The sequence below is a fragment of the Cervus elaphus genome, chromosome 29 (genome assembly GCF_910594005.1).
Source record: "Cervus elaphus chromosome 29, mCerEla1.1, whole genome shotgun sequence".
Taxonomy (NCBI): Eukaryota; Metazoa; Chordata; class Mammalia; order Artiodactyla; family Cervidae; genus Cervus; species Cervus elaphus.
Genome location: NC_057843.1, coordinates 42,946,069 through 42,971,123, shown reverse-complemented (window position 1 = coordinate 42,971,123; position 25,055 = coordinate 42,946,069). Strand labels below are relative to the sequence as shown.

General features: G+C 40.7%; 1 protein-coding gene across 1 annotated transcript in view; it reads right to left on the bottom strand.

The window, feature by feature from the left end:
* The window catches only part of PGM5 (phosphoglucomutase 5), a 188,012-nt gene that overhangs the window by 10,942 nt on the left and 152,015 nt on the right, over positions 1 to 25,055 (bottom strand). Inside the window, exon 10 of the mRNA XM_043891057.1 lies at positions 21,237 to 21,371. Coding sequence (XP_043746992.1) covers positions 21,237 to 21,371 — 135 coding nt within the window. The remainder of the gene's footprint in view (positions 1 to 21,236; positions 21,372 to 25,055) is intronic.

Here is a 25,055-nt window from a genome sequence, read left to right as displayed (position 1 = left end):
CAACTATCCCATAGCCTCACTAATTTTTCTATCACCTTGTTCTAATAATTCCTGAGAGGGGTGTTAAAATATTCCAAGACTATTTTACATTTCTTTATTTCTTCTTATCTTTCATCAAATTTTTGCCTTATAAACATAAAATTGTTACACTTTCCTGGGGAATTAAACCTTTGATCATTTTGAAGAGTTCCTCTTTATATTTAGCAATACTTTTGACTTTAACCTGAAACTAATAAAGTCAGATTTTTGGTTATTATTAGTATATAGCTTTCTCCATTTTTTTTGAACTTCCAAATTTTCTGTATTTTTATTTAACAAATCTCTTATATAGAGCTTTTGCCTTTTTAAAAAATCCAGACTCTGTCTTTCCCCTGGAGCATTTAGCTCATCCACATTTAATGCAAGGACAAATATACTTGTATTTAAATCTACCATCTTACAAGCTTATTATTTGCTGTTTTTCTTTCTTCTCTTGATTTTTAAAGCTATTCTCTGTTTTCCTCTCTTAGACCAGAAGTTCTATCCTTTCTATTTGTGTGTGTGTGTTATGGTTACCTAAAAAGTACAAAAGCACTCCTTGATCCATCAAAGTCTAATAATGATCCATATTTTTACTTTTTTCTAAGATATGCAAGGATATTAGTATACCTTAACTATGATTACTCTCACTGATTCTTAGAACTCTTGTGGTTGTACATTTTGCGTGCACACTAAGTCACATCCAAGTCTCTGCCAGCCCTGGGCTGTAGCCCACCAGGTTCCTCTGTCAATTTGATTTCCCAGGCAAGAATACTGGAGTAGATAGCCATTTCCTTCTCCAAGGGATCTTCCCAACCCAGGGATCGAACCTGCATCTCCTGATTGGTAGGTGGATTCTTTACCACTGAGCTACCAGGAAAGCCTAGTGGATTTATAATGTTATTTTAGTTTTTTATAATATTTTAGTTCTTTATAATCTGAATATGATAAAAATTTCAGCATTATGACACTACTTTTTATGTCTTACATAGCTAATGTTCATATAAACCAATCTTATTAACTTTGCTTTTTATTCTTTGATGCATCTCCGAAGTTCTATGTGGGATAATTTTCCTCCTAACTGAAAAATATCTTTGAGAATCTTTTTTTGTGTGGATCTTCTGGTAGCCTAGTCTCTCAGTTTTTAATTTGTCTAAAAATGTCTTTATTTTGCTTTCAATTTAGAGAGAGAGTTTCTAGACTGTCAGTTATTTTATTTCGGCCTTCTGATTTTCAATGTTGTTGAAAAATTAGCTGTCAATCAAACAACTTTGTCTTTGATTTTGATTTTTAGATTTTAATCTTTTGTCTTTGGGTTTCTGCAGTTTTAGTCTAATGTGTCTAGATGTGAATTTATTTATCCTGCTTGGGCATCTAGAATCAGTGGATTGTTTTCCTTCATTGGTTCTGGGAAATCCTCAGCTATTATGTTTTCAAGTTTTACCCACTCTGCCATCTTTCCTTCCTTCTGAGACTCCAATTAAATTATGCTAGACCTCAATGCATCCTTCACGTGTCTGACCCTCCTTCTAGTCTCTATTTTCTATTGACTGTGGTGCACATTGCTTTCTCTCTTCAGGTGCTTTATAACCTTTTATTGTTTAACAACCATTTTGTTTGAAAAAATTACATACAGAAATAACTTGAGACCTAGGATACTGTTAGCACCCTCCATCTCATTCTATAGACAGTGCAGCAGAATCTTCAACACCAGGCTCTCACATGATAGAAGTGAGCCCTCTACTCGAAGAGTCTTCCAAGAGGCATCAAGACTGTGGATGGAATTTATGGACAGTAAATATATATTTTATGAGTGCAGAGCTATACCACTTAGAAACAGTAGGTTATTCAAATTCTCAGGGCCAAAGTTTTCTAATTTGCACAACAAGAATGGATGAGTACCTATCCCATTGGACTGTGGTGAGAATTAGGTATAACACACACAAAACATGTGGCATTCACCCAGCCTAATACAGGCAGGTACGTGATGCATGCTAATGAATATTATTATTGTTGTTGTTGTTCTTGAAGCAGGAAGCCTGGCTTGCTATAACAACAAGGCAGAAGTGAGTAGACTGGCATTCTAGCCCTAGCAGGTTAACGTTTGATAGACACATAATAACCCCACGGCTTTCTGCTTCCTTGCCCATAAAATGAAGCTCATATGATCTTTTTTTGATATAAGCTTAGATAAAAGAACATGAAGAACATCACAAGTGTACTCAGCTCTTTGAATGAAACACACCTAAGGCCACTCCAGTCAGAACTAAAATCTCTCTGCATCAGTGAGATGCTCTGGGCCCCAGGAAATCCCTTCCTTTTTGCTTGTGTTCACCTGTGGCTCCTCTATCCAGCCAGCATGAACACAGTTAGACGGGAGGTGAACAAGACAAAGCTGAAAACAAAGGAATAGACATGGCTGCACTCGAAACACGTTCCTTTAGGGTGTATCTGCGTCTAAAGCGGTGAGTTAGCAAGGACACTACACAGAGCATGAGGAGCTAAAGCGACGAGGGAAGAAAGAGAACTTGTGCTGTGAGGCTGCCTGAGCCATAGAGAGGAATCCTCAACTCCAGGCTCTAAGATGGTAGGACCGACCTCTCCTCAAGACATAAAGGAGTGTGAGTGGAATTAAAGGATGTCCTCCTCGAGACAGAAAGACTGTGAGCGGAATTTATGGACGGTGAATATGCATTTAATGCATGTAGTGACTGAGAAGGTCTTCCACTTTTAACAAAAGAATGTGTTATTCTATGGACTTTGCCTTTGAGACTCGGCTGCCATATCACCCTTAAGTACTTGAAGTACTATGATCTTTACCTGGTATTAACAATTGAAGTAGTGCTAGACTGTCTGCCACAACTTTAGCAAGGTTTCCTATCTTGGTAAAAACTGAATCAGAACTTTCTTCACCCTCTGGTTATTTTGAATCTCTCAGTTTGACTACTGTAATTGTGTGAAGAAAACACAGTCTAATGTTGTGGAGTTGATACTGAGGTAGGGTTTCTATAGAGATGCAAAGTGAAACTGATTTTCTTGTTTTGTTTTTTGTTAAGTGTTCTGAGAGGCAGAAACATGTCTTCAAAGCTCTTGGGACACTGTAGGTTATTTTCTGCACTTTTTGTAATTTTCCAGGAGGAGGAGATAGTAGCAGAGGCCAGTTACCCCTACATATGCCTCCTAGCAGTTGGGCTTTAGAGGGACTTGTCTGGAAGAAAGGGAAAGGGTTACTTGCTCAGTCATGTTCGATTCTTTGTGACTCCATGGACTGTAGCCTGTCAGGGTCCTTTGTCCATGGAATTCTCTAGGCAAGAACACTGAAGTGGGTAGCCATTCCCATCTCCTGGGGATCCTCCCGACCCAGACCCAGGGATCAAGCCTGTGTCTCCTGCATTGCAGGCGGATTCTTTACCATCTGAGCCTCCAGGGAAGCCCTGTCTGGTCTGAAGGGAAAGTCAATCCTGCCAAGCAGAAGTGGGGGAGATAAGGACCCTGAAGATCACCACAGCTGGAACGCTCAGTCTTGAATGTGGACACAGATCCCCCGGGGGAGCTTGTTAAAACGCAAAATCTGATTTGGCAGGTCTGGGGTGGGGCCTGAGATTTTGCATCCAAGAAGCAACCAGGTATTACTGATGCTGATGCTGTTAGGCCAAGGACTGCTCTTTAGGTTGCAAGAGTTTCAAATACTGACAGAAAGAGTATAAATTATATCTGCTTTTAAACTTTTTAGTAAATCTTATTCATTACACGCATGGTGAATTCATCAGGACTGCAAATTCTGAGCAATATCAAAATGAAATACCCTATGTTAATATGTCCAGGTCAGCAGTTGGATCCACTAGTAGAGAAATGCCCATGTGGTTAAAGACAGTACAAAATGTACAACTGGAACATCTTAGTCCATTAGCAAGGTATCTTAACTTCTGTGGAACACCACACTGCCCATCTTCACTGTAATTCCCGAGGTTGTAACTCAGCAAAGCAACTTTGTAACAGAGAAAAACAAGATCAAAAAGCAACAACAGCCTTGGCTTCCTAAGGGATGTGGGGCTTCTGCGGGGAGTGGGTTTGAAGGTCACTGAGAAAGCATCTGAAATGCAACCATACCATGTTAGGCACTCCTGGAAGCCCGGTTCACACCAGAACACACAAGGGCACTCCTGGGTGTGCAGAAGTACTAAAATAGCCCACACTTGCTGCCCATGCATTCTAAGTACTGACCAGAGCTCTCTCTCATCTCTTGCTTTTTTCATTCTATTCATCCATGAAGTCCTTCCTGAATAGTCTTCCTTTGTCTTTCAACATAGTTCTAGTGCTGCCCATCTGAAAATCATTTATAAGCAATTGCTTTAAATAGGAAAAAGAAGGAATCCTTCCTAGAAGAAACCAAACACCTGAAAAAGGAATTCAATTTCATGAAACAAACATGCTCAAAGACATTTTTCTTTCATGTTCTGCAGCAATCAAAAGCCAGGGAGCTCCATCTCAGAAGGCCAATTTTGGTGATTTCCAGGGATATTTGATACTCTCTTTTTGGAAAACATTAGAATTCACTTCTGTATGTAAACACACATGTGAATACAAATGTAACTGTACCTTTTGCAAAATCCATTGTTGAACCAAACTCATTTGGATGTATGCTTCACTGAATGTAATCAGAAATTGTGCATAAAGTTAAAAAAGGCCAGCATCAGCAAATAGGGTCCTCAGACTAACCCTGGCCTATTACCTGGTTTTTGGATAGCCTGTGAACTAAGACCAGTTTTTGTGTTTTTAAAAGGTTGGAAAACAACCAGCAGTCCTGCTTTAAAAATAGCTGGAGTGTACCACAAGTAAACGTTTTTATCTCTACTGCTATGTGAGGATAAAAGAGAAATACTTTGCCAGGAGCACATCCCAAGACTGCGTGTAAAGGGCACAGACATTCACGGCAGACCCTCTCCACTCACTGGCTCTGTGACCTGGGGCATTCAGCTAGAGACATGGTTTCTTAGAAGAAGTTTTATTAAGAAGTTGTTTCTAACTTGTCTTCTTATTTTCGAAATATGTTAATCTAATTATCTCCAAAAGGAAAATATTTAGGGATCCTTCACTATTCAAGGGTCGAACCTAAAATAATAATAAAAAAAAAAGATTACCAAAAAAAATAAAAGGTTGGAAAAAAATCAGGAGAGTATTTTGTTATTTGTGAAAGTTACATGAAAATCAATAAATCTGAATTCAATAAATAAACTTACTAATTCATTTATGTATCGTTGGTGGCTGCTTTTATGCTACAACAGCAGGTGAGAAGTTGCAGCACAGACGGTATGACAAGTGTTAGGGGCTGAACTGTGTCCCCCTCCAAATCCACATACTGAAGTCCTGACGTGCTGAAGTACATCAGAGTGTGATCATCTTTGGAGACAAGGTCTCTACAGAGGCAATCAAATTAAAATGAAGTCATTAGGGGAGGCCCTACTCCAATAGGCCTGGTCTACTTATAAGATGAGGAATTTGGACACAGGCACACATAGAAGGAAGATCATATAAAGAGACAGAGGGAGAAGGCAGCTATTTACAAACCCAGGAGACAAGCCTGGAACAGATCCTTCCCTCACAGCCCTTAGAAGGAGCCAATCCTGCCAACGCCTTGACCTTGAAGTTCTAGTCTCCAGAATTGTGTGAGACAATACATTTCTGTTGTTGAAACACCCAGTCTGTGGCAGCTACATCAGCCCTAGGAAACTAACACAGTGAGCAAAACAAAGTATTCAGTACATGGCTTTTACAGAGAAAGCTTGCTAACACCTACTCCACGGGACTAATTTTTTTTAAAAAATTTAACTGGAGTATAGTTGATTTACAATGTTGTGTTAGTTTCAGGTGTATAGCAAAGTGAATCAGTTATCCATACACACATATCCACTCTGTTTTAGATTCTTTTCCCATGTAGGACATTACGGAGTATTGAGTAGAGTTCCCTGTGCTATACAGTAGGTCCTTATGCTTTATATATAGTAGTGAGTATATGTCAATACCCATCTCCCAATTCATGGGACTAATTTTTGCATTTAATGCTTTGAAGCCAGCAAGCACATGCCTCATGACCAGCAACAGAGACTCCAGAAATCTTTTGTGCATCTCACACTTACTCTAGTCTTTAAAATCATCTTTTTTTCTCTTGCAAATGAGATGGGAACAACCAACCAATTACACATTATCTTGGATAAAACAGCATTATTGAACAACCCAACTCAGTACCTCTTGCATCAAGCCAGGAAGGTGGCAAGTTAGCTCCACTAGCTCCGTGAATTTACGAATTCTCAATAATGGGAGGAGTGAGAAAAAGAAAGGAGAATGGAGAGACAGGAAAGGAATTTCAAATTCATTTCTGAACCTTTCAACACAGTGCTGTGTAACTAAAACATTGTGTCACAGAGCCCTGGCACCCTCTCATAAGACCAACATCTCTGCCAGTTCTCTTGGGACATCTCCCATAGATGCAGTTGGCGCTCAGAGAATTTAAGGGAAGATGACAAGACACAACAGGTTAATTCCATTTTCAAAACAAATTACTAGTTACTTTGGAAAAATATTTTGATCCTTTTTGATCCTCACATGATCAGAAATATGGTCTACATTGCTATTAATAAAAATAATGGCAAGAACAATAATATTATGTGCCAAGCATGTCCAAAACTCTTTATATGAATTATTTCATGTAATCACCACAATAATCCTATGAAATTAAAAGTATTTTTATTTCTCTGTGATTGATAAAGTAACTGAAATTTACAGAAACTAATTGTCCAAGATTACAGAACTGGAAAATGGCAGAACCAGTGCTTCAGATTAAAGATGTAGGATTCTGAAGCCCAATCTTTCAACAGTGGGTCATGTGGCCTCAATATGGTACATGAAAAAAAACAAAATCTTGATGCCTCCACAGTTTTATTCACCTGAGAAAGTGACTGTTTTTTTACTTCTTTGTCTTAGATATGTCTTTCGTTTTGATGCTTTGACATCTTAGGATGTTGCTGACATTGGAAGGGACTGCTCTTTCAGGGTTAGCTAATTTCTAGGGATAGCAAATACCTCTCTTGGAAGCACACCTTTCATAATCACATAAACCAATCCAGAGCACACACCCCAACCATTTCCTTTGTTGGGCTCTCAAACTCAGACCAGTATCTACTAGTCCTAATGACCCCAGGGCCAGGTACCGGACAGCTAAGAACAGTGCCTATTCCCCAGAACCTGCTGAAATTATTCAGATGAGCCAATTCTAAGCCTATGAATCCTGCCTCACTTCTTCCTTTCCACAGAAACCACAATAAAAACTCTTATCTACATTATTTCCCCCCGCATTCCTTCTGCCTCATAACCAATCCTGGTGCTTCCTCCTGAGGCCTTGCATGTAGTGACTTGGCCCCTCATCTTGGGAATGGTGAGTAACAAGCTATCTTTTCAGTGACAAATTCAGTGACAAATCATGTCCTAATTTATTGGCCTCACCATATCCAAACAATAATAAAACATATATTTTAAGACACTCTCATAGTCTCATCTACCTCCCTTCCCCCTATAATTAAGTTTGGAATACTTACCAAACAATGCCTTGACACGGTGACCTCTACCAACAAAAATGTTCAGAAATGAAACTAACCAACCACTACTCCTGCCCCCCAAACAGAAACAATAATAGTAAAATGAGAGTTTCATAAACCTTCCATTGCTTTCCCTCCTGCCTAAGGCCTAAGCATTCTGGCAGTGAAATGCTGCTCTCTGAGTGTGTCCCACCTCTCAACTTTCCCGGGAAGCAAAAACAAAGGATGGGGAGCCCATCTTTTCTTTAACTGGGTCTTCTGCTTCTTCAATAGGGTATCTCTTCTGCAGATTAGGGCATCAAACTTAAAATCAGCTAAGAGCAGACAGGAGAGTGAAACAGGTATATTCCTCACCTGACTGCCCAGATCATGCGTTCATCATGGGGAAAAAGTGTGATCATGGCGGGGAGCCCAGGTGATGCCTCTTCCTCCTAAGGCTGCTTGAGTGCACGGTCTCCTCCTGAGCCTTCTTCTGAAGGCCACAGACTATCTCTGGGTTCACCACCAGTGTTAATTTGCCAAGATACACTCTTATTTACGAGCGAAAGTTTTACTATCCACCAAAGAAGGGCACTGATTCAAAGAAAGCCTGAATCACTGCCAGCCAATGAGCCTTCAGTAGCTTTTTGCTGAAAGGCATGAAAACTTGCTTGTGCTGTGCATCTGGGCTGGAACAAAGAGAATGCTGGGAAAGCCAGATTGTGCTGGCCGCAGCCTGTCAAATCCATTCATCTGGCAAGAGGAGTTACGGCCAGTGACCCTCTGTACTTGTGTGACCAAGGCAAATTCATTCATGCTCCGTTTTCAGGCTGAGTAAACAAGATCCAGAAGGCTCTGATTTGTGTAAAGAAACAGTACCAGGTTAACCAATAGTTGGTTAAACATGTGCTTTGGGCACTGCAAAGTAGAAGCACCAAAATAAATAGCCTCATAAGGAAAAAAAAGTCAAAGTGTTGTTAGATTTCCTTACATTTTTTTAAAGCTAATTTTGTTTTTTATTTTGAATGACACATGGGGACATAGGGAGAGGAAATATAATTTATTTTCAAGAGTTTTGTGTCTCTAAATGATAATTCAAAATTGACCCAAAGTCAGGATCAAGGCATGACATTTAGCTCGTCTGCTTCTTAAGACCACTAAGTTCTTAGGATAAATCAGCAATACCAAGATAGCCTTGGGAGATTCGGAACAAGGGCAGGGTGGGCGGTTGGGGGCGGGGTGCGACGTGTTATATGGTATATAAAAAGGAGGACTTGAGATAGGCTTTGTTGGTGGGACAGACATGAGTGCTTTATAGTGGGAGTAAGCTGTCAACAAGGAACATACTTTCCCTCTAGTCCTAAAATGACCACAGCGCAGGTGGATAGAGTGGGTCTCTGCCCCAAGCCAGCGTGTGTTCAGTACCTTGAAGAGAACTGTGATCTCAGCAGAGGCCAAGAGAAAGACCCATTGTCATCAAAATCCTAAACAGCCCTGGATTGTGACAGTCACTAGTCCCTTTAAAACACCTGCCAAATTGCCAAACCAAGGGAGTTTATCACACACTGTCAGATGACCATCCCAGGAAAGGGTCTCAGTTACAGGGAAAACAATCATAGTAATGGCAGAACATGAGTCCAGATTTCAATAGCCAAATAAGAAAAACAAGGACTATTTGATGTTTTATTTAAGGGGGCAATTCACCTACATGAGAAAAAAGTAAAGAAAACCCATACATGTTTACTTCTCAATTTTAATTTGGCTCCTAGTGACTCTGATCTGTGAGAACACAGTTGTACTTAATTCCTTTCTAGGCCACAAGAGGGAAATCTAACCCACCTAACTAGGACTTCTTTCTTTTTTTTTAAACGAATAATCACAGAATCAAAATTTTTAGGCTGAAGAACATATAGAAATGTTATCTTTTCTGCTCCTTCCACCCCTGCCCACTTCTAAAAATTATTTGAGTCTATGTGGTCATGGAGACTTCCAGAAAAACACAAACCAGCCATCTTAATTGGGCAGGAGCCCTCAGAGTTGGGAAATTGTTCTAATAGTCAGTCTGAATTCTTTCCAGTTCAGCTTGAATTTATTTCCTCAAATTACATATTCATCAGTTATGAAGAACAGCTGGTCATCTTTCTCAGCATCATATTATTCTTTAAATTCCTGAATACCTCCAGGTCATGGCTGTCTCTCTGAAGCAAAATGAGCCAACTCTTTAACTTGGCCAAAGAGTGTACATCCCAACTCTTCAACCGGGTGTTTCTTCTCTAAACTCTCTCTACATCACCCCACCCTCCCCTATACTTTCAGACTACAGCCATACAGGCTAAACCATGAGGAGAAAACTGAAGTATTTCAAGGTTTGCCTTGCATGTATGGCTATTAATACATCCCTGTGCTGGCTCTCTTTTTAAATACAACACAGTGTTTTTGATATATATTTACCTAGTATGATTCCAAAGCCATATGTATACATGATGTGTATATGCATATATGGGCTTCCCTAGTGGCTCAGATGGTAAAGAATCTGCCTACAATGCAGGAGACGTAGGTTCAGTCCCTGGGTTGGGAAGATGCCCTGGAGGAGGGCATGGCAACCCACTCCAGTATTCTTACCTGGAGACTCCCCATGGACAGAGGAGCCTGGTGAGCTACAGTCCATGGGGTTGCAGAGTTGGACACGACTGAGCGAATAAGCACAGCAGAGCATATGCATATATACCACATACACAAACATGTAACATATGTACACATAATATACATATATATACACTTTCATATAAAAAAATGAATGTCTAAGTTAGTGTGCATTTATGTGTCACTTATGAACTCCATTGTATTTCCAACTTCCACCATTGCACACATTATTTCAATTTCTAACTTCACTCTCCAAGTTTTTAACCATTTACTTTCCTATTAGGTATAAAACATAACTGGTATGTATTTAGAATGTTATTCTTTTAATAATTTTTTTTAAAAAACTTATTCATTGATAAGTCCCCTTCAAGGATCACAGCCTTGTCATGGCAAAGGGACTTGTGTAACTCAATGAAGCTATGAGCCATGCTGTGCAGGGCCACCCAAGACAGACAGGTCATAGTGAAGAGTTCTGACAAAATGTGACCCACTGGAGGAGGGAATGGGAAACCTGCTCTAGTACTCTTACGGCCAGAGCCCCATGAAGAGCATGAAAAGGCAAAAAGATGTGACACTAGAAGATGAGCCCCCCGGGCCGGCAGGTGTCCAACATGCTGCTGGGAAGAGTGGAAAAACAGCTCCAGAAAGAATGAAGAGGCTGAGCCAAAGAGGAAACGACACTCTGCTGTGGATATGTCTGGTGGTGAAAAGAAAGTCTGATGCTATAAAGAACAATACTGCATAGGAACCTGGAATGTTAGGTCCATGAATCAAGGTAAATTGGACGTGGTCAAGAAGGAGATGGCAAGAGTGAACATCAAAATCTTAGTAATCAGTGAACAAAAATGGACAGGAACGGGGGAATTTAATTCAGATGACCATTATATCTAATACTGTGGCAAGAATACCTTAGAAGAAATGGAGTAGACATTTCATAGTCAACAAAAGAGTCTGAAACTCAGTCACTGGGTGCAATCTCAAAAACAACAGAATGATTTTGGTTCATTTCCAGGGCAATCCATTCAACATCGCAGTAATCCAAGTCTACACCCCAACCACTAATGCTGAAGAAGCTGAAGTTGACTGGTTCAATGAACACCCACAACACTTTCTAGAACTAACACCAAAAAAGATGTCCTTTTCATCACAGGGGATCAGAATGCAAAAGTAGGAAGACAAGAGATACCTGGAGTAACAGGCAAGTTTGATCTTGGAGTACAAAATGTGGTAGGGCAAAGGCTAACAGTTTTTTCAATAGAACACTGGTTATAAAAAATACTCCCTTCCAACAAAACAAGAGATAACTCTACACATGGACCTCATCAAATGGTCAATATCAAAATCAGATTGATTATATTCTTTGAAGCCAAAGATAAAGAAAAGCTCTATACAGTCAGCAAAAACAAGACCTGGAGCTGACTCTGGTTCAGATCATGAGCTTCTTATTGAAAAATTCAGGCATAAACTAAAGAAAGTGGGGGAAACCACTAGGCCATTCAGGTATGACCTAAATCAAATCCCTTGTTATTATACAGTAGAGTTGATGAATAAATTCAAGGGATTAGATCTGGTAGACAGAGTGCCCGAAGAACTGTGGACAGAGGTTCAGAACATTATACAGGAGGGGGTGACCAAAACCAAGCTAAAGAAAAAGAAATGCAAGAAGGCAAAGTGGTTTCTGAGGAGGTTTTACAAATAGCAGAGGAAAGAAGAGAAACAGAAAGGAAGGGAGAAAGGGAAAGACATTCCCAACTGAATGCAGAGTTCCAGAGAATAGCAAGGAAAGATAAGAAGGCCTTCTTGAATGACCAATGCAAAGAAATGGAGGAAACAATAGAATGGGAAAGACTAGAGATCCCCTAAGAAAACTGGACATATCAAGGGAACGTTTCATGCAAGGATGGGTACAATAAAGGATAGAAACAGTATGAACTTAACAGAAGCAGAAGAGACTAAGAAGATATGGCAAGAATACACAGAAGAACTATACAAAAAAATCTTAATGGCCCAAATAACCAAGATGGTGTAGTCATACACCTAGATCCAAACATCCTGGAATATGAAGTCAAGTAGGCCTTAGGAAGCATTACTACAAATAAGCTAGTGGAGGAGATGGAATTCCAGCTGAGCTGTTTCAGCTCCTAAAATAGGATGCTGTTAAAGTGTTGCAATATGACAACAAATTTGGAAAAGTCGACAGTGGTCACAAGACTGGAAAAGGTCAGTTTTCATTCCAATCCCAAAGGAGGGCAATGCCAAAGAATGTTCAAATTATCATACAATTGCACTCATTTCACATGATAGTAAGGTTATGCTCAAAATCCTTCAAGCTAGGCTTCAGCAGTATATGAATCAAGAACGTCCAGATGTACCAGCTGGATTTAGAAAAGGCATAGGAACCAGAGATCAAATTGCCAACATCTGCTGGATCATAGAGAAAGCGAGGTAAGTCCAGAAAAACATCTACCTTTGCTTCATTGACTATGCCAAAGTCATCACAATCTGTGGAAAATTCTTAAACAAATGGGAATACCAGACCATCTGACCTGTCTCTTGAGAAACCTGTATGCAGAACAAGAAGCAACAGTTAGAACTGGACATGGAATGACTCACTGGTTCAAAACTGGGAAAGGTATAAGACAAAGCTGTATATTGTCACTCTGCTTATTTAACTTCTATACCGAGTACATCATGCAAAATGCTGGACTGGATGAAACACAAGCTGGAATCAAGATTGCTGGGAGAAGCATCAACAACTTCAGATATGCAGATGATACCACTCTAACAGTAGAAAGTGAAGAGGAACTAAAAGGCCTCTTGATGAATTGAAAGAGGAAAGTGAAAAAGCTGACTTACAACTCAACATTCACAAAACGAAGATCATGGCATCTGGTTTCATCACTTCATGGAAAGCAGAAGGGGAAAAAATGGAAGTAGTGACATTTTCTTTTCTTGGGCTCCAAAATCACTACAGATGGTAACTGCAGTCATGAAATTAAGATGACTGCTCCTTGAAAAGACAGTTATGACAAACCTAGACAGTGTAGTAAAAAGCAGAGACATCACTTTGCTGACAAAGATCTGTATAGTTAAAGCTATTATATTTCTAGTAGTCATGTATGGATGTGAGAGCTGGACCATAAAGAAGGCTCAGCACTTTGTATTGATGCTTTCAAATTATGGTGCTGGAGAAGACTCTTGAGAGTCCCTTGGACTAGAAGGGGACCAAACCAGTCAATCCTAAAGGAAATCAACCCTGAATATTCATTGGAAGGACTGACGCTGAAACTCAATATTTGACTACTTGATGCAAAGAGCCAACTCATTGGGAAAGACCCTCATGCAGCAAAAGCTTGAAAGCAAGAGGAAAAGAGGGTGACAGAGGATGAGATGGTATCACCCAACTCAACAGTCATGAGTTTGAGCAAACTCTGGGAGATAGTGAAGGACAGGAAAGCCTGGCATGGTGCAGTCCATGAGGTTGCAGTGTCGGACACTAGTTAGTGACTGATCAAGGAACAACAACAAAGCTGAAAAGTCAGAAATGCATTTAACACACCTAACATATACATCATCAGTTAGCCCAGCCTGCCTTAAATATGCTTGGAGTACTTACATTAGCCTATAGTTGGGCAAATTCATCTAACACAAATCCTGTTTTATAATAAAGTGTTGAACAACTCATGTAGTTTATTGAATATCGTACTGAAAGTGAAAAACAGAGTGGTTATATGGATACAGAGAGGTTGTAGGTGTATTGATTGTTTACCTTCGAGACTGTGTGGCTGACTGGGAGGTGAGGCTCAGCCTGGGAAAAGGTCAAAATTCAAAGTACAGTTTCCACTGAAAGTTTATAGCTTTCACACCATGAAAAAGTAGAAAAATTAAGTTGCACCATCATAAGTGGGGACTGTATGTTTTGTTCATTTGGCAAAACTGTACCGGACATTTGCCATATGCCAGGGGGTACTCTGTGCATTAGGGATACAGTGAAAACAATTAAGCCCTGGCCTCTTGATGCTTTTCTTCAACTGGGTGGAGACAGACAATAAAACAAGTAAGTAAATCTATATGTGCAATGGGACTATGAGCTACAAAGAAAAGTAAAGCAGGGCAAAGGAGCTAAGCTGCGCTCAGCTGTGAGGGCTATCTTATGTAGGGTGGCCAGGGGAACCTTCATGGAGAAATGAGGGGCAGGCTATGCAGATTTCAGAGGGAAAAGCATTCCAGACAGAGGGAACAGCCACTGTTAAGTGTCTTGAGGCAGAGTGTTCTTGGCATGTTGATCGAACAATGGCTGGAGCGGAGAGAGAAACAGGACAAGAGGGAGGAGATAAAGTGAAAGGGAGAAGGGGGCCGTTTCCAGCAGCATCTGAGATCACAGTAAGGGGTCTGGCAAGTCTCTGAGTGAGACGGGGAGCCCTGAAGGGCTTTAGAGCAAGGAGGTGATCTAACATGTTTTTTAAAGCAGTTCTCCTGGTTGCTGTGCTGAGGCGAGGGTGTGGGCAGGAGTGGACAGAGTGGAAGGCAGGAGGTCTGTGAGGAGAGCACTGTAGGTGTCTAAAGGAGAGCAGCCTGGCCCAGGGTGGCAACAGTGGGGACAGAAGACAGTCTCAGACTCTGGCCGTATTCTGAAGGTCGAGTTGCTAGGACTTGCTCTTGGATGTGCAGTAGGAAAGGCAGAAAAAAAAGTAGTCAAGGATGAATCCTAGATTTCTAACCAAACCTACTAGAAGGATGAAAATGCCATTCACTGAGATGAAGAAACTGAAAGAAGCAGGGTTTGGGGAGGGGAAGGGGGAGGTGCTGGCAGAACTTCAGTTTTGCACACATCAAGTTGAGATGTCTAGAAAACATTCATGTGGAGTTCAGTGGGCAACTGGGAAGTCTAGAGGACAGTGAAGGGCACTAAAAACAGATGCTGCCCCTTCTGCCATTTTAAAAATCCCAAAGTCAATCAACTATACTTTTAAAAAAAAAGTTGAATTCTGAAAATGGAGGAAAACTTGAGTAAAAATTAAGTTCCTCCATAAGATTTTTTTCAAGGTCTTGTTTTTAGGGCTTCATGGTTCATCTAACTCTTTGCTGATCAAAGTGTAGCCCCTGGGCCAGCAGCACAACATGACTAGGGGCTTGTTAGAAATGTAGACTCTCTGGTCTTCCCCAAACCTGAGTCAGGATAAGAGATCCCCAGGTGATTTTTAAACACATTAAAATACATGTATACCAAAGTATATGTATGTTAATATATACTTATATGTATATAAGTATCTTGGGCTTCCCAGGTGGCTCAGTGGTAAAAAAGCAACCATGAACTTCCAGATGTTCAAGCTGGTTTTAGAAAAGGCAGAGAAACCAGAGATCAAATTGCCAACATCCACTGGATCATTGAAAAAGCAAGACAGTTCCAGAAAAACATCTATTTCTGCTTTATTGACTATGCCAAAGCCTTTGACTGTGTGGATCACAATAAACTGTGGAAAATTTTGAAGGAGGTAGGAATACCAGATCACCTGACCTGCCTCTTGAGAAACTTGTATGCAGGTCAGGAAGCAACAGTTAGATCTGGACGTGGAACAACAGACTGGTTCCAAACAGGAAAAGGAGTATGTCAAGGCTGTATATTGTCACCCTGTTTATTTAACTTATATGCAGAGTACATCATGAGAAATGCTGGGCTGGAAGAAGCACAAGCTGGAATCAAGATTGCCGGGAGAAATATCAGTAACCTCAGACATGCAGATGTCACCACTCTTATGGAAGAAAGTGAAGAAGAACTAAAGAGCCTCTTGATGAAAGTGGAAGAGGAGAGTGAAAAAATTGGCTTAAAGCTCAATATTCAGAAAACTAAGATCATGGCATCCATCCCATCACTTCATGGCAAATAGATGGGGAAACAGTTGGCTGACTTTATTTTTCTGGGCTCCAAACTCACTGCAGATGGTGATTGCAGCCATGAAATTAAAAGATGCTTACTCCTTGGAAGGACAGTTATGACCAACATAGACAGCATATTAAAAAGCAGAAACATTACTTTGCCAACAAAGGTCCGTCTAGTCAAGGCTATGGTTTTTCCAGTAGTCATGTGTGGTGTGAGGGTTGGACTATAAAGAAAGCTGAGCACCGAAGAATTGATGGTTTTGAACTGTGGTGTTGGAGAAGACTCTTGAGAGTCCCTTGGACTGCAAGGAGATCCAGCCAGTCCATCCTAAAGGAGATCAGTCCTGGGTGTTCATTGGAAGGACTGATGTTGAAGCTGAAACTCCAATACTTTGGCCATCTCATGCGAAGAACTGACTCATTTGAAAAGACCCTGATGCTGGAAAGACTGAGGGCAGGAGGAGAAGGGGATGGCAGAGGATGAGATGGTTGGATGGCATCACTGACTCACTGGACATGGCTTTGGGTAGACTCTAGCAGTTGGTGACGGACAGGGACGCCTGGCGTGCTGAGGTTCATGGGGTCACAAAGAGTCGGACACGACTGAGCGACTGAACTGAACTGAACTGAATGCAGGAGATGCAAGAGATGTGGGTTTGATCCCTGGGTTGGGAAGATCCCCTGTAGTAGGAAATGGCAACCCACTCCAGTATCTTTCCTGGAGAATTTCACGGACAGAGAATTTCACGGGCAGGCTACGGTTTATCGGGTTGTAAAGAGTTTGACACGACTGAGTGCATGTGCATGCACATGTGCACATACACACACACACAATTATATTAATGTATACTTGTATATATATATACAAGTATATATAAAGTATTTAATATGATCATCTAATTAGAATCACCTATTAATAGGAAGCTTTTTTAAAACTAGAGGCCTACACAGAATAATTAAAGTCAGTCTCTGGGAGTAGGCCCAGTCATGGTATCTTCGCCAAGGCCCCCAAGTAGTTCTGACGTGCAATCTGGGTTAGAATCACTGATCTAACTCTTCCTGGCCTGCTCTCTTTGTACTATTGGGCTTAAACTGCTGATTCTTTTAAGAACCTGTCTGCAAAGAGACCTGCAGATCTAAGACGGCATGAAGGTGCATAGCTAGAGGAACCATCTGTTTTGATGTGTTGGGGATGGTCTCAACATAGTGATTACCAGTGCCCCCATTTCACTCTCAGAAGTACTGTAGTTTAGAAGATAAATTATATGTTCTTCCAACATAATACAAAAGGGCTCTGGGCATTATATTTCTAGATTATAAAGTCATAATAAGAACAGGTAGAAGAAAACATCAGATGAATTCAATGCAGAAACTTCTGGTGCTTAGATATTAGCTTTTAAAATATTCTATGTACAGCTTATCAGAAATACATACATATACTCCCTCAATTCATAAGGATGGTTAGAGAAAATCTGTCTCCTTCCAGTGACTAGGTGGGGTGGGGCATGGTTATATTCTGCAATTAAAGTACCAAAGCCAGCTGCTGATTAGTAGGGAACTGATTATCAGCCTGTGATTACCCCAGGCTTTAGCAAAACTTCTCCTTCCTTTTCCTTTTGGATCTTTTATTGTTCATTAGTTACTCCACCCTCAGGTTCAAAGGGACAAGGAAAGAAGTTTAAAAAAAAAGCTTAATATAGTGGCCCTGATAATAAACTTGATGGGAAAGAAAATGGAAACAATTGGGCTGTTTCTGGTTACCTGTGAATTTAAATTATTTTGGCTCATCCCTTTTTCCAAATTATTCCCAGCTGGTGTGAGGGCTCACTGAAGCCCTACTGATTGCCAGTAAAATTAAAGTAATCTTGTATTTTTAAAACTATGTAATCTTCCAGAAATAGGACTTGGAAGCTTTCCCTCCTAATTTACCAAGGACACAGGGTAAGGGCAAGGCAAGTACCTTCTCATCTCATCAGAGCCCTCCCCACTTCCTTCTCCCCTCACTATCAATCCAAAGGTGTATGTAAATAGAATTTTTTAATCTGGTGTCGATAAGAGATTATTTTACACAACTTAAGACAAATGGTATAATTACTGTTAGACAAAAGGACCCACATGGAAAATCTACAAACAGGAGTAGAGACTTATGTGCATAAAGATTGTATCACAAGTTTTCCTAGTTGCATCACCAGGATAGTTATGAATACTTCCACAAGGCAACCACAGCATAAATGTTTAAAACATGTTCTGTTCACATGTGTTTAAAATGTCTGGAAAAGAAACTATCCATATGCAAAGTAAAAGAGCCAGATGCTCATAAGCTAGTTAAAGGGAACTCCTTGCATGTGCCCTAGTCGTGTTCAACTCTTTGCAGCCCCATGGACTGGAGCCTGCCAGGCTCCTCTGTCCATGGAATTTTCCAAGCAAGAATACTGGAGTAGGTTGCCATTTCTTACTCCAGGGGATCTTCCCGACCCAGGGGTCCAACCTGTGTCTTTTGCGTCTCCTGCGTTGGCAGGTGGAGTTTTTTTTTTTTGTTTTTCCACCACCGTGCCGCCTGTGAAGAACTCTTGTTGAATAACAACAATAAGGGAATCTTCTTATTAAATAACTTAAATGGAGATAGTATTAAATTAGGGTGGGTAAAACATCAAAATAAATACCTGTTGAATTAGAATAAGAGTATCAATAGAACCTCTGTAGGTTAGAGAGGTACTTTTATAGGCTTCTGAGTGCAAGGAGGGGGCAGGTGGGGGCATCTGTTCTCTGCTTTCCAGGCTCTAAGTCAGAACAAGCTAGAAGGATGGAAGAGGTCTCTGTGACTGAGAAAGCATCACAAGCTGGTGTTGTCTGGCCAACCCTGGACCAGTAATAATCTTAGCAGCTGGAGCAGAAGGTCTTATCTTTGATCTCTGTTAACAGTTAACTGCAGGCTTTTCCTTCCAGAGTTCTTGGAAAGCAGAGGCAAGTGGTCCTGGAAAGCAATGCTGCTTCCTCGAAGGGGGCCCCCAGTGGTTAAACTTAGACGCCGAGGGACAGGTCAGCAGTAATTGAGCCAGGTGGGCCTGCAGAGAAATGGTGTTTCCTTTTCTTTAGGGGATTAGATGTCTTTTAAAATCTACTCTACATTTTATCTTGACTGAACTGTATCATGTAATATGCCTGAAGTTGATGAGTCAATGAAGTCTGGTGTTTGAATACGGAAATCTATTTTTAAGCTAAAATGTTTAGCTAGATTGTAAGTTAAACATTCTGAGGCCCATCTAGCAAGGACTGAGAAAACCCTCACTTACGATTAGAAAGGGAAATAACAGCAGTCATCAGAAGAAGAGCCATATCAATGAAGGGATTTCTGAGTCATTCAAAATGGCAAACTTTTTAAACCAATGGGATGGATAATAATATAGCCATGCCAACTGTAACCAGCATTACTTATATATATATATTTTTTTACCCACAGACTGATGTAGATACTTACCACAGTCCTCTAGCAGCAGGCCTGTGATGGCTTTCAGCTTCAAAGGAAGCCTAAAAAAAACTAACACCACTTGGCTTTGTGGGACTACCTCAGAGAGACACTCATATGTGCATAGGATTTTTTTACACATGTCTAATGGCCTAGACATCATACTTCTGCTCTTGGTGCAGAGGTAAATAAAAATAAGCAAACATCATAACCACTTACCCCATGCGAATAGGGAAAAGAATGTTGAGAAAAAATAGCCTTGAGTCAGAGTGAGTCAGAGTTGGTGACGCCAGGAATATCATTCCTCACCCGGTACATAGCTCTGGACTTTCAGGCCCTCGCTTTAATCTCACTTCCCAACATGAGATGTAGAAGAGTTTTATATGGAATTTTTATATGGCCTCCAATTCTTGCATGATTAGGTACTATTTTGCATGAAAAGTACTCACTAACAAATTATGTTGGCAGACTGTGGCACATCCCTGCATGAAAAGTCTGGGATCCTGAGAAGGAAAGGCCAGAGTCTCAATGCTGGCCCTGTGCTCTGCCCTTTCAAACTCTCAATGATCCTAACAATAGCTCTTGGTCTCCTGCTTTAGGTAATTTTACTACAGACAGATCTACTGGTTACAGGGTCAGGTGTAAGAATCTATGGTATCATTTTTACCAAATTCTTTGAGATTCTCCAAAGAAAGAGGCAATTTTTTTTTTTTTTTTTTTTTTTTTTAAAAACCACTAAATTACTAACAAGGAAAGATAACCCTTCCTGGTATTTTACTCCTTCCAGGGCACAAATTTGGCAAATTATAACTGAAAGTTCTGGGCAACACTAAACTGAGAAGCAATGAGTTTTTCTTTGTTCCTCTCCTTCTGCACAAAAGAAGTGCTGCAGAGGGAACCAGTGTTTTCATTGCAAGGAAACATCTCATCAAAGATTCTGCCTCAAAACCCAGGTTAAACTAGAGATCAAGGCGGGGCGGGGGGCAGTACCCAACATTAGAGAGGGGGTTTTCTGGTATTACTTAATGTTGCCTGGAGCTTTAACAAATTTGGGAGTGGGATACGGCTGTGCTGCTGCTCTTCTAAGTGAGTTTTTAATTTGCCCTTTTTGGGCAACTTGAGAGGGCTCTGCTAAACTCAAGCCAGCCCAGCTTTGTCAGTGTCCTCCCTGGGCCCTCTTCTCATGCCGGGCCAGGCAGCGACCTCAGGAGGTCCAGGGCAGCACCTGTACTGGCACCTCAAGGTCACCATCCACCTCGGAGCTTTCCAAACACTTGGGAACTGGTCATTTAAATGAGTATAGTCAAGGCTCTGAGGAGTTGGATCAGCTTGACTAACTCAAAATTTCCTCAACTTATCTATACAAGGTGCCTCTCTTGAGGTCACTACAGTCCAAAAACTACAGGACAGTCGGGAAGCAAGTAGTTTGGGAAATGCTGGTCTAAACCCATAGATGCTCGAGAGCAATTTTTCTGTTTCAAACACTGCAATGAAAGAGTTAAATTTACTTAGAGTCATTCTAAGTGTGCCTTTGGCTGGAGCTATCCATATGCCTTTCTAGAAAGTAAAATCTCCCCCACTGAAGGCCCACTGGAGCTCCTGAAATTGTCCATGAGTGTAAGATACACTGTGCTGAGAGCATAGCTCTGTTGTGTTACCTGGGGCTCCTGGTCATGGCCGCTGGGATCCCTCTCGTAGCTTTCTGCATACAGTCTGATGGTGGCCCGCACGCCACTGGAGGAACTGAGGCGGAAGATGAGCCGAGATGCATCAGAGAAAATGATCCTCAGGCCCTAAGAGCAAGAACATCAAAGATGGATCAGTGAACAAATAAACATACATGTAAAAATGATCAATACTGGCTTTGGAGATTAGCATATCTCTATGCTCCAAAGATGCTCAGCAGCATGACAACTTATAACTGGCTCTCTATACTCACTCCAGCAGGACAGTGACGTAAATCCAGATGCTCCCTGAGGTTATCTATCATCTCTATTCTGTTTCTGTTGCTTTCTGGTGAATGTTGGGGAGGGTGGGATTAGGAACAACACTATGGACAGATGCTCAAGCTCCCTTGGTCTGGCAATGTGGAAATCAGAAAGGCGTGGAGGTAACAAGGATGGGGTGATATTTAATGAGTGTCACTGGAGCCAAAGTTTGTCTCTTTGGAACCTGCTGGATGCAATCAGGTAGGCAATTTATCTGTTACAGTGAGACAAATTATCCACATCAAAGCTACCCCCACGTGATGTCAGACTTGGCTTTAACTTCACCTCCTCTCTGTTTCTGCCCACGTTCCCACACTTCTCTGGGAGCCATGAAGTCCTACAATGAAACACTCAGGGCTGGAGCTTTTGCCGGGTTTTGAGGGTTTCTGTGTGCAGCCTCATCCTCTTGGTTCTCTTTTTCATTCTTGCTCATAAGACCTGACCATCAGTGTGTGGTGGGGGCAGAGCTGCAGCAGTATCTCACATACTGCCCACTATTTGACTTTGGCTCAGAACAGCATCCATTCTCTATGCATCTCTTATTAGTGGCAGCAACATTTTTAAAAATATGACTGAGATCACATTGTGACTTCTGTTGAAGGAAATTTGTTTTATTAAGACAATTGATAAAGTTATTGTTATAAATACACATATTGACTGGGGCCAGAGGAAAGATAGGCAGGAACAAAATGATATGTCTGGTTGCTTGTTGATTCTGAAAAAGTAGAAGTCTCAGGCAAATTGATAGCAGACATTTTCCCTAAGAAATTTACTTGGAAACTTCTCTGGCCTCAAATCCTGCTTGTCAAGAATAAGCCATTATTAAAAATATTCATACACGCCACATGAACCTGATTGCTAATCTCTTACCCCTACCCTGATCTGGTGATATCGCTGGGAAACACTGTGATTCCATTTGAGCAGTTTTCTGCTTTTTAAGTTTTGTAAGCATATTTTGTTCCAATTGCAAAATAAAAAGCTTCGTCTCTTTCTGAGTGGTTCAATGTCTGCCACAATATGTGTAATAACAAGGAGCCATGTCCCTTCCTGGCATGTGCCTTCAATTGCTCTGTGGCACAAGTTTTGCAAACAGGATAGTTTTGCCCAGAAGTCATTCATGGGCATGCATTTTACAGTGACCCTCGTATATCTGGTACAGGGCTAAGCCCTGGGTATATGACGATAAAGACAGTATGTGCTCTCTATGAGCCTAAAATATTCTATCACAATGAGCAAAACTATTTTCTTAACCACCTTGTGTTGCTGGATAAGTGAATAGTTAGGAAATTCCAAATGGAGCAAACAAACCAATTTCTCTGCTATCCAGAAAGTATGATATACCAAATTCTATATAGACTGACAATGAAACCCCAAAGGTTGGTTCCACCATTGAATTCACAGCCATGTTTTTAAAAACTTCAAAGTTGAAGCCCTAAAGCTCCTTTTGTTGCAGATGCTAAATCAGCCGAAGCCAGCTCTTCTGATGACCTCCTGGACTTAACCCTTTAAGGTAGCTCCACTACACAATTAACCTCCCAATTTAGTTTATGGTCATTGCTGTTGTTGTTCAGTTGCTGTCTTGTCCAACTCTTTGTGAGCCTCTGGACTATAACATGCCAGGCTTCCCTGTCCTTTGCTCTCTTCTGGAATTGCTCAAATTCATGTCCACTGAGTTGGCAATGCCATCAAATCATCTCATACTTTGCTGGCCCCTTCTCCTTTTGTCTTCCATCTTTCCCAGCATCAGAGGGTATTTAAGAATTCAGGCCATGATAAACCATCAACATGGTTTATTATCTGCTCATAGCTAAGTCCTTTTTTATTATCTGCTCATAGCTAAGTCCTTTTTTACAGTGAAATGATGTTTCTTCTGTTGTTGTTTGGTTGGTTTTTTCCCCTGCGTGTAGCCATATACTTGGCTATACTCATGGAAGTTTGGTTAGAATGTACATTGGGTAGCTTGAAATAGATTTTGCACTTGAAAAGATGTTAAAGGAGTGAATAGCACACATCAAGCTGCTGGAAACAACTCAATGTCAGTGTCATCTCTCTTTCCTAAGGAGATCTTAATAGAGAATCCACGTTGGTTTGTTAGACCTCCCAGTGAGGAACATAACAATCCTCTTTCTCCGTGTGGAAGCAAAAAAACATGTAGAACGAGTCCAGCTCTGTGTCGCAACAACCTGATAGTCCCATGACTGCTGAGCGTCACTTGGATGGATGAATAGTTGTACTGGATTATTTTGGGGTCTGCACATTGCTCCAGTGAACTTTATGAATTTGCAGCCTCAGCGTAAGCCATGTTCTCTCCAACATGTATCATTACCCGCTATCAACTAAATAATGAGGCCAGAAATCACCACTGACCAAGACTGGCCAAGTTTCAAAATGTTCCATAATTCCAACAAAAAATGCCAGTAATATACTTTGCTTTTTATTTATTTATTTATTTATTTTTTAGGTTAAACTCAGGCTTAGTGATATAGTTTGCCAGCCAAATTTGACCTGCCACTTGTTCTTATAAATCAAGTTATTACTGAAACACAGCCATGCCTGTTCATTTCTGTGTTGTCTATGACTGATCTGTCTTACAACTGCAGAGCTGAACTGTTAAGACAGACTGTCTGGCTCATGAGAGGCAAAATATTTACTATCTGGCTCTCTACAGAAAATGTTTGCTGACCCCTCATATAACCATTCCATTATCCACAACATGGAATACTTACCTTTTAACTCTACCCTAGAAAATTGAAAATATAACCATATGTCTATGGAAATTCCAGTAGAAAGAAATTATGAGGACAGTTATAAGGCTGTCCTCCAGGTACCCCAACTTCTAGTCACTGTTCATCTGGACATATATTTGACCTCAATCAACTTACTTCTGATCACCTACTTGTGACAGAAATGGATTTATTAAATTACATTTTATTTTATGTCCTCACTTTTATTGCAGGGTCTGCAAGGCACAGTTATAAAATCTACTTTTTGTAGTCACTATAGGAGACTGTATGAAGCTCCACATAAGACATCTCCTCAAGAGCCAAGTGTTAGGAAAGCCTTTCTTCCCCTGAGGAACTAGGGTTTTTTTTGTCTTTCTGACAAGAAGAACCTTATAACTAACCATGGTTCCCTTTTCAATATGGCTGCCAGGATACTTTATGCCAAATTTGAGGTTAAGCCCAAGTGGATCCTTATGATTTGCATAATTATGAATTTTTCTTCCTCTGTTCTTGACTCTCTACTCTTATTTATATTTTCCCTAGTCTTGATTTCTGTTTCTTATTTATATTCTAACAATTTCATTATGTGTGTGTTTGCTGCCACAAATCCTCTCGAAGAAATAAGGCTTAGAGCAAGTGAATAAAATAAGTTCCCTTTAAAGTCTTAACCCTAAAGTGTTGGAATCACTGAATTATATCTTGGTCCTTTTTTAGCTGATAAGCTCTGGGAGGGCAAACCCTTATGTTCCTTGCTCACCATTTATTG